Source organism: Pempheris klunzingeri, chromosome 11, assembly GCF_042242105.1.
Source record: "Pempheris klunzingeri isolate RE-2024b chromosome 11, fPemKlu1.hap1, whole genome shotgun sequence".
Lineage (NCBI taxonomy): Eukaryota > Metazoa > Chordata > Actinopteri > Acropomatiformes > Pempheridae > Pempheris > Pempheris klunzingeri.
In genome coordinates this window covers 7,414,267-7,429,173 of record NC_092022.1, presented here as the reverse complement: position 1 = coordinate 7,429,173, position 14,907 = coordinate 7,414,267, and the positions used below count along the sequence as shown (strand labels likewise).

Sequence of the window (14,907 nt, the reverse complement as noted above, 5' to 3'; positions counted from 1 at the left end):
AACCAACAAAAACAATATCTAAAATTTGTACAGTTTGCCATTTATTAGTTTTTCATGTATGTGACTATTGAAAATGCTCTTGCTGCTATATAGGGACTGTTTTCTTCCACTAAACCTACATTTAAGAACCAGTAGGAACCATTAAGTATGTTATTGGTAGCTGGCTGATACAACAAAATTACACTGTCAATTGTGGGCTGTTTTATGAAGTGCTGCTCATGAAATTGATTCTTTTGTGGTCATGCTTGACATAGAACCTATATTGAGGGATCTTAGGCATCTTTTTGTCAGCTTGCACATGAGTTGAACCACAACCAGAGTTTGATATAGAAATGAGCAAAATAATTTTCCAGAATTTGAATCTTGGATAATCTCGCTCTCCTCTGCTGGGTCTGTTTGTTATAATGGTTCAATTTCCTATATTCAATACATGGCTCCTACACACTGTACTAAATACTCACACATACAACCACACTCGCATACACAATAATAATGGATGTGAATAGTTGCCTGCCAAATATGCTCAGCCGTTCTCTCCCTCATTAATCCTCACTTGGCTCTCAGTTGGAGATTGAAAGCAGTTGACCTGCTGCGGCAAAGTTTGAATGAGCTGACAACATATTTTGGAGCGGTTCCAGTTTATGTGCTTTGCAACATGAGGAGTCATTTAGTGAGCAGTTTGAAACAGACTGACATATCAAGGATACGCACTGAGAGCTGCACAAGCATGCATGTGTTCACTCTGTGAAAGTTGAGGAAATCCTGTACATGTAGGAAAAAAATGTCCGCAAAATATTATATTGTTTTGTTTCTGCGTGTAAAAATAATAATTACCAACAGATTTGGAGGCACTGCTAGAAATTTAGGCTTGGAGCCCATTTTGTATTATACACAAAAATTGTAAAAAGTCATACAGTAAACAAATTAAAATTTTTATGGAAGCATTTGAAGTTTGGATTTGCTTACCCCTGATCTTCTGCAATGAATTATAATAGCAAACCATATTCAGATGATTGTACTATTATACATCAGTAGTTTGTGGATTTTGAGTCTTTGAGTCTTTTGTGGATTTTAATCAAACTCAACTCAGTTTCAGTCTGAAACTGAATCCAGACCATGACACTGCTATTCTGTGGATCAGTTACTGTTGTGATAAGCAGGAGTAACAATATTCCTACCATATGGAAGTACAGTCTGGAATAGTAATATCAGTCAATGAGATTTACACAAATACAAGAGCAAATGATTAACTGCTGTGTCTCAAGAATCTGTCTATTGAATTTTGCTCTTTTCCTCAGATGTAATTTACGATATTTGCCCTCATATTGACATATTTTTTTGTTTTAGTCAGTCACTGACGTAATGTAACTTTTATTTACTGTTAGAGCTTCTCCCATCTAAATCTCTCTCTCATCCCAACCTCCCACTTCATTAAATTAGCAGTTTCTCAGCTCGTTTACTTCTTAGGTTCTCAGGTTATTTCAAAGTCATATATTTAATCCTTACCTCTTTTTTCCTTGCAAAAGTGTCACTCTAGGAAATCCACTCCAAAAGTATCCGTTTTTTTGTTATTTTGTGCTCTTTGGCCAAAAAAGACTCTCGCAAATCATGGCAGGAGCTCTGTAAAGACAAAGCCTGTTCCCACTCTCTCCATAATCATTGATCATAAGTGCTGAAAACTACACGGTAGATCATCCTTTAGTTGTGACAGGAAGAGGATCCCAGAGTTTCAGAGAACCATGAATGAAGTGGCAACTTTCTGGTGAGGACAAATCTGCTTTCAATGGAGGAACAGACAAACAACTCACTCATGGTGGTTTTGGCCACCAGCAGAGATAACAGAGCCACATTATTCCTGAATAGAGCAGCTGACATTTTCTTACCCATAGTTGCACTTAACACATGTAAAACAGTTGCAGTGATGACTTACAAAAAAAGAGTTTGATTTGTGTTAGAGAAACTGAATGATTTGCGTAAATGTTTTTCAATTGCCTGATGCGATATCTCAGCCAAGCACCAGCACATTCCTTTTTTTCATTACAGTCATTACAGTCACAACAGTGACAAAAATTGGAAGGATTTTGAACTAACAATCAACAGCTTCTATAGAGCTGTTTCCAAACACATAACTTCGCAACAGTGGTTGTGAACTTTCATCCGAGGTTTTCAGGCACAATAAAACTGCTAATGAGGGTACTTTGAGAACTTTAAACCATAATTAAGCCACAAGTCTTCTTGGAAAGCACACCTCCAGTGGTGGAAAATGGTGGGAATGTAAAGTCAAGATGGAGAACGGCCAAAATTTAGCTTTAAACTCTTTCATCTGTCTTGCTTCTGTTTGTTAACCCCTGCCTCCATTTGTTTTCTCTTTCAGTGTATTATCAACAGTCAGTCACCAAAATAGTTCACTTTAATGACACACTAGCCCTTCCCATGGTTTCTATTTGTCTTTCTTATGCCTCTCTCTGTCTCTGCAGTGCCCAAGTAAAATCACCAACCAGCCAGGCAGAGAGTTTGGCAGCACAAAAGACTTTCCTGACTCAGTGCTGCAGTTTGCCCGCAACCACCCGTTGATGTGGAGGCCGGTGTATCCTGCCCTGCGTCAGCCTGTGCTTGTAAAGGCCAACATTCCTTACAAGCTGAAACAAATCGTGGTGGACCGGGTGGAGGCAGAGGACGGGCAGTATGATGTCATGTTCATCGGCACAGGTAAGTGTGTGTCATTCTACACCTTTCCAAATTCATAAACTTGTATTGTCTACATTTTCCAATTTGATTGTAATTCAGAAACCTGTCCTTTTGTCTAGCTGAAGCTCAAACAGTAAAGAATTATTGAGAAACTGGATTTGGATTTGGGACAAGATGCAGATCAGAATCAGAATCAGAATCAGAATTACTTTAATAATCCCCAGGGGGAAATTGCTTTTTTTTTGATGATGATGACGTTGCTGTCCTCGTCACTTACAGTATGTGTTTGCTCGTCTCTCAGACATTGGTACAGTATTGAAGGTCATTGCCCTGCACAGTGGAAACAGCCTGGAGACAGAGGAAGTCACGCTGGAGGAGCTACAAGTCTTTAAAGTAAGTTTTACTTCATCAGTTGTCTCAATAGTTCCATCTGTGTTTATCTCTGCTTCCTCCTCTGTTACTGTTTTTTTTGCCATTCTCCACTATAGAACATTTCTTTCAGTGTGTTTTTAAACCCTCTTGTAGTCTACAGATTAAGCACTCAAAGACATGTCTTAAACCTGATCACATTTTTAATCCCCTCATTTTTAAAAAAATAGTTCCCTTCTTCTTAGTTTGCTTTGGCTTTTTGTATTGTAAGCCTTTTCACACAGTGGGAAATATCTGAGGTCGATTCTTTTCATGATTGCAGGTGCCAACTCCAATTACATCAATGGACATATCTGTGAAAAGGGTATGTTGATATGACTGTAATTACTAACTTTAATGCTCACATGTATTAACACAAACAAGCTGTTATCTTTATTGTTATGCTTACTTTTTTCTCCTGTTATTATTTTAAACAGCAAGCCCTGTACGTGGGCTCTCCAGCAGGTGTGGCACAGGTGAAGCTGCATCGCTGTGAGACTTATGGGAAAGCATGTGCTGAGTGCTGCCTGGCCAGAGACCCTTACTGCGCCTGGGATGGATCATTGTGTGCGCGATACGTTCCCAACAGCAAGCGCCGCTACCGCAGACAGGACATCAGGCATGGAAACCCTGTGCTGCAGTGCATGGATCAGAATCTGAGTGGTAAGTGTGACCTGCCTTCTTTGTTCATTGTGCACAACTATTCCTTTCCAGGAGGAAGTCAATGTACCCGGCCAAGGAACAACTCCTTGTAAAACTGCAATCTTTTGTTTTTATACTTTGGCTTTTGTACGGATTAAACAAACAACAAATAATGTGTTTATTAGTGAGCTTTAGAGGTGCTGATAGGCAGATTTTTGGTACCACTGAACAAAGCCAGGCTTGCTGTGGTGCTTTGCTTCTAGTCTAGTCCAGGCCAAGCTAAGCTAATTGGTTTCTGGCTATAGCTTCACATTTACCCTAAATATGAGAGTGGTAGAGATCTTTGTATACTAATCTAGTGGCCAAACTGTTTCTTCAAAAGTTGCATTAGTGCTGGGAATGCTCAGGCTCAGGAAAGATGACCCATCCACTACAAAAAATGGAGAAATGAAAATGAAAGAATTATGACCAAGTGATATCCTGTCATTTGGATGACTGACACTCTTCATAGAAAAACTCATTCATACCAAAATTAATGCATATTCGTCTTTTTATAACTGAGCTGTCCCAGTTTTGCTTGTCATAGTCTAAACTGTCTTTTATCTGTTAGCAAAAGTTTTTCCACATTTTTCCCAGGACACTATAGATAAGCATCACTTCTTCTTTGTTCAAGACAAGAGCGGCGCTCGATTTACAAACTATAAACTATTTAACTGTAGATAGGAAGAAGACGAGTGAGACTCCGCTCTTGTGTATACTGTACATGAGTGTGTAAACACCTGAGGTCCAAGATACTATAGGACATGTGCCAGCCTGTGTCTGAATGACAATTGTATGTATGTGTTTGTGTCTGTAAGGGTCAGTCTGTATCTCTGTGCATCTTTCTCAGGATGAAAGTGTTTATGTGAGATGACACATTTGTACAAGTCTGTCAGTTTATCCAAGCTGTGTGAGACAGATGTTCTACAATTCATTAGACAGAACATACATGTTGACTCTTCAGTAACATATGTCTGTTTACACACTACACGTTCAGTGCATGGAGAACACAACTGTGCATTCAATTCAATTTAGAACTTACACCTTGTCGGTTTTTGTGAGATGTTTGTGTTAATGGGAAATAGGAAATATACACCCAGACATTTACATGTGACAAAAAGATCTCCATATTTTTACTACCATAGAATCTTAGTAAGGGACAAGGATAAGACATTTTGAAAGATGATTGTTTGTATATGTTTGGAAGAGAGAGAGAGGGAGAGAGAGATTGACAGATAACCTCAAACTATCAGCCATCAGTTATCATGTGAGAAGCAAGAACAAACAGCAAGTAGAAAGACAAATGAGTGAGAGAAAATGGACAAGGAGAACGTGGATGTGAAGGTAAGAAGAGGCGTGACGGTGTTTGCTCACCTGAGTGTAGGTTTGATGCTGAGGTGATGAAATCAGCCTGTGTCCCTTTGGATGAACCCACCTTTTACAAGGTCTCTTTATGCCAAAGGTGTTAAGTTGATGTTGAAGTCAGATTCCCAGAGGCATGTGTTTTTCACAAGGCGCAAGCAAAGGTACTGCCTGGTTTAATAATATCAGCCTGATATTTGTGTTCTCTGTAGTTTGCACTTCAGATTGCAGCTTTTCATTGTGTGCATTTGGAGAGTCGGATAAGAAGATTAATACCACTCTTGTATGAAAGCAAAGCCAGCAGCCAGTTAGCTTAGCTAAGCAAAAAGACTGGGGTAAAGGGGGGGTTAAGAGATAGTCTGGCTCTGTCTAATGGTAAAAAAATTACTAATGGGCTGATTTCTTGGCAAGGAGCAGGGACTGGAAATATAAATATTAAATAAAATATTATACTGCAATATACCATACTAAAAAAAAGAAAATGGACAAATTGGGCTTTACTCACAGTATTTACACCATCTTTGATTGACAGACATGCTGTGAAGGCACCTCACATGCACATTGTTCAAGGTATTGCTCAAGAGAACTTTAAGCCTATTGGTAGATGCTTACATACATTACATGTATGCATAGTCAGTGTTTATAAAGGGAATCTAACTGCACACTGGCAGCCTTCATTTGCATATACTCACAACCTTTTAAATGATGTGTCTTTTAAACAGAAGACTTTGACATGACAGAAGACAGGGTGGTGTATGGGACAGAGAACAACAGCACTTTCTTAGAGTGCATTCCTCGCTCTCCACAAGCTACTGTCACCTGGCTAATTCAACGTGATGACCGCAAGGAAGAGGTAAGATGCCAACTAAATAGCCTTCAGACCAAAAATCAAGATAAAGACAATAGAATATCATCTATATCATCAACATATCTATGACTGGAGGAAGGTGGGGAAGCTTTGGGAGACAGATAAGGGGAGGAATGAAACTTTTGGCCAACAGTGGCCTGAGTAACTGCCTTTAAAAGTGAGATTTGCATGAGAATTTTGCACATGGTTGACACATTTGACAGCTATTTGACATATGGTTGAAATTAAGCAGTTACATTTCAAAGCGAAATGCACAACTACTCTTTCTCTTGGATAAACAGTGAATTCTTTGCAGAACTTGACCACATGCCAGTCAGAGTGTCACTCAGGGTCTACTGGCCACTGCCACTTAAACACAGTGTTGCAAAATCTTTTTAAAGCGCTACTTAGAGAATTATGTTGCTGTGTTTGCCCACACCCACAGTAATCATTCATTTGTTTGAGGGTATGTTTCTCCAGGCTTAACTGAGTGCCTCGGTCAGCCATGCAAGTATTAAGGCATTACCACCCCTCTCCATTTCCTCGCAAATAAACATTTGGCTGCCACTCCAGCTGACAAGACTGCCATGTTTGTGTTGGCACAGTAAGAGAGTTAGACAAGCAGAGGCATGGAATCTGTAGAGGGGGGAGGTGGGAGGTAAAGAGAGAAAAGAGAGAGGTATAAATGAATAGAGGAGAGACTTGGGGTGGAGGAAGGTAAGGAAGGAAAAAGAGAATGAGAGGAAAAAGCTAGAGAATGAGTAAAAACTAGTAGTGACTGGATTTCATGGTACATTCTTGCAGTTGCAATTCAAGCTGAGAAAACAGCACAAAGATCCCCGTTCTCCTCCTTTTTTCTCTTCTGCTGTGAAGTGGTTTTTACATTCTCTTTGCCCAAATTTTCTTTTTGTATAGTTTGTTTGCATCAGCCAGATGAATGGGCTGAAAGCTACACATTGATTGCACAATGTTAACAGAGATCTTTTTACGGAGAGTTCTTCCATCAGAATACTTCTATAGATACAGATACTGATGCTGCAAACAATTGCTGCTTTCCACTGAAACACCTAAAATGTTTCTTTTTTGATACTACAGACGCTAATTTCTTAACTTTACTGAAGCCATTTGTAATAGTCACTGTGCAAATGTCCAACATTCATCAAATTCATCAAATTTCAATTAATTTTGTTGTTTTAAAAATAACCAGTGTTGATTAATTAATTGCTTTCAAAAGCAATTTGTCTGTGTAGAGTAATGAGTTACACGATCAATTGAACACACCCATACTCAATCCCCATCCTACAGGCAGATGTGGTGTGCATCCTTTGATAACAACTAAGAAGAGAGATTGATATAGCAGACTGAAATCACTGTGATGGGTCCAAAAACACAATCCCAAAATGAATGGTCACTGTCTCGTTTTGCATGTGACTTATGCCGTATGTACACTGCAGGTGTACCCGATAATAAAATCCATTGTGCTGCACAGCTGCTGAGACAACTAGTAGGAATACCCTAAGGAAAAGTTTAAAAGAACTTACAGGAGAGAGGTCAAGAGAGCATGAAACTGTTGAGAATGAAAATCTTAGCATGTTTCTATCATACGTTAAAACACGGAATAGACAAATATTCTCTGTCTGCCTCACTCAGGTGAAACTAGATGATCGTGTGATGTCAACGGAGCAGGGCCTCCTGTTTCGACGTCTCTTCCGCCAGGATGAAGGTGTTTATGTCTGCCGCTCACGAGAGCACGGCTATACTCAGACCCTGGCCCGCTTCACCCTCGAAATCCTCCAGGGGGACACTGTAGACGAGCTCATGGCACGTGACAACGCTGGCCTTTCTGACTCCTTCAAAGACCGCTCTACGGGAAGCTACAGGGCCTGGATGCCCTGTAGCGCATACAGCAGGGGCGGCTCATCAAGCCAAATGGGCCAGTCGCGTACATGGTTCAAGGACATCATGCAGCTGATTGGGCCCTCGAACCTGCCACACGTGGAGGAGTACTGCGAGAGGATGTGGTGCAACGACAAGCTGAGGAGGAAACACAAGGGTATGCTGGAGAAATACCGACAGGCCCAGGAGAGTGCCAGGAAGGCTCGCAGCAAGAGCTCCGGTGAACGTAACCGAACGCCAAGGGATCTCAGCGCATGGGAGGAGTAACGGAAAGAAGGCGAGGAAAAGGGGAGAAAGAGGGAGATGGTTCGAGAAGAAAAAGGGACAAAGATTATTGTACAGGACAAGGAGCATTGGGCAGCGAAAGGGTCGTGAACAGCATCAACTCCTGATAGATCAAACTTTGGCACTTGGATTTGTAAGAATGCTTTCGCCATTAAACCTAACACAATGGATTTCATGAAATCAGCATACGTGTCAGGTGCAAGGATTGGTTCTGGATACGGCCCAAAAAAGACAGAAGTGCATGGCTGTCTAGAAAGACAGCACAGAAAGAGACTGCTACTGAACTGAACTGGTTGTTGCTGATGAGGAGGAGACGAGATAGTCTTTCAAATACACTCTGAGGATGCTTTTGATAAATGTTGTTTACTAAGGATTCTTCCCCTTCACATACGTTTTGCCTTTGTACATTTTTTACTATTACTGAAATCACAGACACAGCTTTCATTTCATCAAGTCGTTCTGTATAAAACCTTCAAAACGTCACCATATTCACATATATAAAACATATGCATGCCTGTGAACTGACTTTACCGACTGCCTCGTTGACTCGTAGATGAACAGTTTGTGCTGGCTCTTGGCAAACTGGGGCTTCAAAAGAGAGAGAGGAACATCACACTTACATACATGCATGTTTGGACTACAAAATAGCCAAAGCAGCTCTGAAACGCATGGACACGTACACTTACCTTCCATCTATTTTTCTCACTACCAAGTTGGACAAATTTCACACGATACAATCACTGGATTCATCTCTTTCTCACTTGGTATTTAATGGTCCATGTTTCTTGCCCTGCTCTTTATTTGGCATTTGTTTATAAGATATTCACGTGTGACTTCAGCTTGAGACATAACTGAACTTGAAGTATATTTATAAGAAGCATATGGAGTGAATGCACACAGGCTTAATCATTTATTGTGCCAGTGTCCTTGGACACACACACACACACACACACTGACACTAACTGAAATCCCACTCACCCATCACACCACACTGAACGCATAAGCTCAACTAGCTCAAACTGGAAGCTACCATGAGACGACTGTTGATGGTTCAACAGATTAAAGGCACATTGCTTTGTTTTTACTGCTGTGGGTTGAACTTTCCATTAAATACCAGCTACAGATCAAAATTACCCCTTCATCGACCCTTAAAGGGCTATTTTACAGAGGCTTATTTTCATGTTTTTGGGTACATACCGTAACACCTCCTGGAATGTACCTAATGACCACAGTCAAGCTCCGATATTTGCTTCCCTGGGAATTTTAATTCCCCTTAACTCAATGACTAAGTCTGTGACATCAATCCTAATCCAGTAAGTAGGCCTGCAATTATTGATCATTTTCAAATAATTTGTCAATTGATTTTTATCAAATCAATTTAGACTAACTGTTTAGTCTACAATAGTGATGTCCATCACACTTTACCCCAGCCAAAAGTGACATCTTCAAAATACTGATTTCTTTCCAAAGAAATGTCAGAAACCAGCCATTAAAGGAGAAATTACATCACCTGACCTCACCTCACACTTGAACCATCCACTAAACTCATTTTCCCACAGTTCCTCTGGCTGCTGTAGTTCTCCAGTGACAATAGACAATAGAAGGGGTCAGTAGAAAGGGTCAGTAATGGCCAACTCCTTTTGTGCTTTCTGCTTTGTAAACACTGGTTTTAAGACGGTTCATGGTTTTAACACATGATAATCCACATTGCTATTGCTGAAAGTTCTTTTGTTAAAACATAACTTTTACAGTTAATGAAACCAAAAAAGGCTTTCCCTCTACAGGTAACAGGTTGAGAGGTTAACGGAGAATTGAATTAATTCATGAGGTGGAATAAAACAGATAAAGAGACAGAGCAGATAAAGAAAAGACTGGCCTTGAATGGGGTGAGAATTAATATGAAGAACTTTTTAGAATTAAATTAGTTCATTGTTCAGAGTTGCTTTCATCTGTGTCACTTGTGTTGCACCACTTGTCTAGTAACATCTTCTTGCCCAGTTATGGAGGTCCAGAGGAGAGCTGTGCAAAGGATGGCTATACATATAGTACATCTAATAAACCATGAGAAAGATCTGCTTATAATGTGTCTATAGTCAAAAAATGTCAGATTAAATACTTAATATTTATTTAATCTTTTTTTAATCTGTAATCTTTGCCCATGTACAAGTCTGTGTACTTAGAAAATCCAAACTGTTATTATTCACATTTTTACTGTGATACATTAATTGTTGGCATTCAAGTGATCAGTTTCATCAGTCATCAGTTTCCAATTATAAAATCTACAAAAAGTGCAAACCATGCATGTTGGATTCATTTGAAGTCAGCAACACATGTTTAGCTGTTCAAAAATAGCCTGTTGCTGCCAAAAAATTGAGGTTTGAAGTGTACATATGAAAGATGGTATCTATTCTGGGAGCCTTCTCATTGTTTAAAATTAGCCAGGAAGCATCCAGTGAACGTGGTGACTTTTTTGTGACCTTTGTGGCGTGTGAATGGCTCCTTAGAGGACAAATGAAAAAAGTCGAGGAATGAAGTTGGGGAAAAGATAGGGGAGAACTTTTTTCTGTAAATAAGGTACTATAAGCATCTTGTGAAGGCTTTTTTGCAATTTATAAAAATCCTAATCCCTAATAAAAAACCCATTTCCCCACAATTCATCAGAATGAAGTGAGCATTTCAAAAGGTGACATATTTTCCCCCAGTTTGTTCAGCACACCTAAGCAAACGTTTTACTCTAGCCAAGTTTATTTTTGTGAGGCTCCACTGATGGTGTTTTCTTAAAAAGTATTGCTATCTTTTGTGTATCTAAACTGAAAGAAAATGACAGAATGATGGATGGATGAAACAAAGAGACAGCTGGCAGGGTAACATGTAGACAAAAACTTGGTTTATCTCGACAACAGCCCTACCCAACAGTGCACTTTGTTTGCAACAATTTCATATTTTATCCTTCTAACATTTTTGTCCAAAAACAGCTGTAATAATAGTTTGTCTGATCTGCTCTGGCCTATGAAGATGATAAAAAAAGAAGTTTTTGTTATGGTTTCATTTGTATGTTTTAGATTCTGCTTCTTTAAGCCCACATCATGACCCTGAAAACTGTTTTTAGGTGTAACGTGTGTAACTATTATTGTAAACTTTCAGTGTGTAGAATTAAAAAAAATACAAGTTTCCATATTGTGGCAGCTGTCATCAGATGGAATCAGATGCCTACTTTTTTTTTTGAGACATAAAATGACACAGAAGTCATATGGATGATATTGTTGATTTGTGCATTTTTGCAAAGATGTGCATTACTGATCAAATCTTAGTAATTTGTGCATGTTCAAAAAACACAATGTAAAGTGCTAGAATGAATTTCGATTGTTGAACAAAGTGTGTTGTGTTGTTGCATCTCACATTTATATTTGTAACCTACTCTTAAACTGTCCACTCTCTATAGCTAATTCAGTGCAGTTTGTCAACACTTTTTAAAACACATGTTGATTTTACAGCACGTAATGTTCAACCGTAGTATTTTACTGTAGTTATATAAGAACACTTGATGAATTTATCATTTGACAAAGACTCAAACACTCATTAATGTAATCAAAGTATTCTGATAACTTTTTGGAAAACTGGGGCAGGGTTTCACTCCAACACAACCACACCAGGTGATATCACTGATGAGTTGCTCCTCCTGCTTGGAGGTGCACTAATGAATAAATGCCTGCACTTGCTGTGATCAGCACAGCTACTCTACATTAAGCAGACTAGAAGGTCACGCAGTAGTTCGCTCAGAAAGAAGGCAGTCAACATATACAGAAAATGAGCTGCTCAGGATTATGGCATCCATTAACTTGGAAAGCCAGCAGTACAACAAGCACACCGTAACCATTTTGAACTTGAAATGTGCAACAAGCGTGGATTCGCTGCAGAAAACGGTTCTTACTGAACATACAGGCAACAGAACTCTCAATGTAGAATTCAAGCTAAAAAGTGTAATGGTTAAAAGTGAGCGTTAACTTGGTGAACTTTCCCTTTTATTGTACTGTAAAATTGTGTTGGTGGTTGGGTCTCTGACAGCGCCTAATTGAAATGCATATTTATGTTTTATTTAAGTGTCTTTCTACAATGCATGCTATGTACTTGTATGCTATTTAACATTAAAAGTTGATTTTCTAACACAAAGGAGGTGATCCCTGACTTAGTGTATCAAAGAATTTTACTTTAGTACTTACTTAGTTTGGGAGGAGGGGTAAGGGGAGTTTTGGCAGGACAAGACTAATGGCGCCAGTGACATATACAGAGACAAACAGCAGCGCCCTGAAATGATTAACTCTTATAAACCACAGGTTTTACTGCACTGCAACTAGACATGCTCTATTTAATGCTGAATCAACAACATGCAGGCTGCACACCTGCAACAAGGCTGTTTGGCTTTTAACGTTGTCGTGGAATAGACTGGCTCTATTTCCCATGGCTGCTTTCATTTATTGTGTGTGTGTGTGTTTGTTTGTGGAGATGCCATATATTACTCACGTTATGGAGACATAAATCTGTCTACACAGTCACATTGTGGGGGCTTGCCTTCCGTTTGGAATAAAACTATGGCCCCAGGATCTTGTCCTGTTGGTCTACCCTTCAGGTTGTGATCACAGTCAGGGTCAAGTGTTTATTTTAATTGCCTGTGACTGCTGGTCCCATTGGATGGGAGATAGAGATTGGCAAAGGATGAGGTAAGTTTAGGGTCAGGCAGGTAGGAGAGTTAAGGTCAGGGCAGTGGATATGAGAAAAAGCCAGGACACAAGGGGAACAGGAAGCACAGACCAGGAGACTGTCAAACGGGCGACTACATGAATATTAGACTAAAGGAAATATTAAAAAAATGATGGAGATAAATGGAGATACAATTTGTTATAAAATTGTCATAAGGATCAAAGGTTATCATTAAAAACACACACATTAGGTTTAGGGTAATAATAAAACCCTGTGGTTAAAAAAAATAAATGCTGCCAATAAAAGTCTCCACACTGCAGATATAGTAACACAAATCAGTGCAAATGTTCTTTTTTTTTTGGCTGGTCAGTGTATGCCCACTCAAGTGTTCAGATGTAGTAAGGGGTGTGTGTGTGTGTGTGTGTGTGTATTGCAGATATACAGACCCAGTGTTGGCCCATTACATTACCCAGTTACTGGTCTGGTCATGCATGTGATTGGAGGGTAATTGGGCTGTAACATCTGTGGAAACGAGCAGCAACAATGGCTGCTTGTGGCTTCAGCACACAGAGCATCTCATAAAAACGAAGCCTGCAACTGAACCCACTAAACGACTTCACACCCTGACAATTACCGCAACCACATAAATGCACAGAACTGCAGGATTAATGTACACATGTGCATGCATAAAGACCCACAAACACACACTGCTCTGTACAGAACTTCAAAATGCTAACTAAATGCTAATTCTTAACTTATTTTCTAAAACAAGAATTAGCTCATACTAGTTGTGGGTCAAGGTCAGCTTTTGCCACTGCATTTTCACTGCTTCAGTTACACTGGAAGTGAGTTAGATTATAACACAATTAAGTGAAGCTCTCCATTTACAAATGAGGAGCTGAAGCTGCTCAACACAAATCAATAAAAGCACTCAAAACAAACCAATAGGATCCCCATATCTTAATGAGTCATCTTTTTCTTGTACTGCTACCACTCCCACTAGTACTACTACTACTATTAGGATTAGTTTTAAGGAGTGTGATTTCTCCTGGCTAACTCTTTCTTACATCTTTTTCACCAGAGAGTCACGGCTTATAACTGCCCATGCTCCATCAGAGGAGGGTAAAATAAAAGGGGGTGGTGAAACATGACTGCTAAGTTACAACAGCTTCTCACACGCTGTTGATTGATAGTGTACATTTTCATGACTAGTTTACCAAAGTTGGAGTTAACATTTATAGATTTACTTCACCCCAATAAGTGGATCCAGAGATTGTAGTAACTCCATTGGAACTGGAATTTTCACCATTGTGAATGCTGGTGTAGTGTGGCCGGGCGTTTAGGCATGTGGGTGGGGTGAAACCTCTCTGGTATGGTTTACTAGTTTCATGGTTTCTTCAATTCTTAATTTATCTTGGTATGTTTTTTTTTTTTTTGCTCTTCTGATCTTTCACTGTGCATAAAAGTAAAGTCTACCATACACAAAAATAGTGGATGTATTATTTTCTTGTCACCAACAGCAGCTAGTGGACTATAAAAACCCAGACTCAGTGTGACTTTCAAAGCCCCATGAAGTGACGTGAACTGGACTAAAAGTCACGACCTGGTTCAGGCACCTGCATCTGTTCATCTGTCTCAGCTTCCTCAGTGAACTGTGCAAATGCACAACCTGTGGCTTATATTCTGATTCTGATTAGTGTGTGTGTGTGTGTGTGTGTGTCACACTTCATTAGGCTGCAGCAGGCCTCAGTTTAAACAGGTGTCTGGGACATGGTGCTGATTTTTTTCTAGGAGGAATATTTGACATTTTAATGCATTTTTAGGGAAAAACTATTTTCCCTAAAAATAATAAATAATAAAATAATAATTAATCCAGCAGATTGATTCAGAACAAGAATCTCAGTGACATCTTTGGTGTGGCTATTCATGATTTTAACCATGTGTACAGTGCCCACATTACATAACAAAGCATCTCTAACTGGTCTCCACGGGATGACTCCTTATATTTTTGGTGACCTTTACAGCTATAGTAGCACTATAGC

At 39.5% G+C, this 14,907-nt stretch overlaps 1 protein-coding gene across 1 annotated transcript in view; it reads left to right on the top strand.

Annotated features, from left to right (window-relative positions):
- The window catches only part of sema3bl (sema domain, immunoglobulin domain (Ig), short basic domain, secreted, (semaphorin) 3bl), a 63,005-nt gene extending 52,931 nt beyond the window's left edge, over positions 1-10,074 (top strand). Inside the window, exons 11-16 of the mRNA XM_070839046.1 lie at positions 2,478-2,709; positions 2,990-3,081; positions 3,380-3,421; positions 3,534-3,759; positions 5,862-5,992; positions 7,637-10,074. Of these exons, the coding sequence (XP_070695147.1) occupies positions 2,478-2,709; positions 2,990-3,081; positions 3,380-3,421; positions 3,534-3,759; positions 5,862-5,992; positions 7,637-8,149 (1,236 nt within the window). The 3' untranslated portion in view covers positions 8,150-10,074. The remainder of the gene's footprint in view (positions 1-2,477; positions 2,710-2,989; positions 3,082-3,379; positions 3,422-3,533; positions 3,760-5,861; positions 5,993-7,636) is intronic.
- Positions 10,075-14,907: the final 4,833 nt, after the last annotated feature.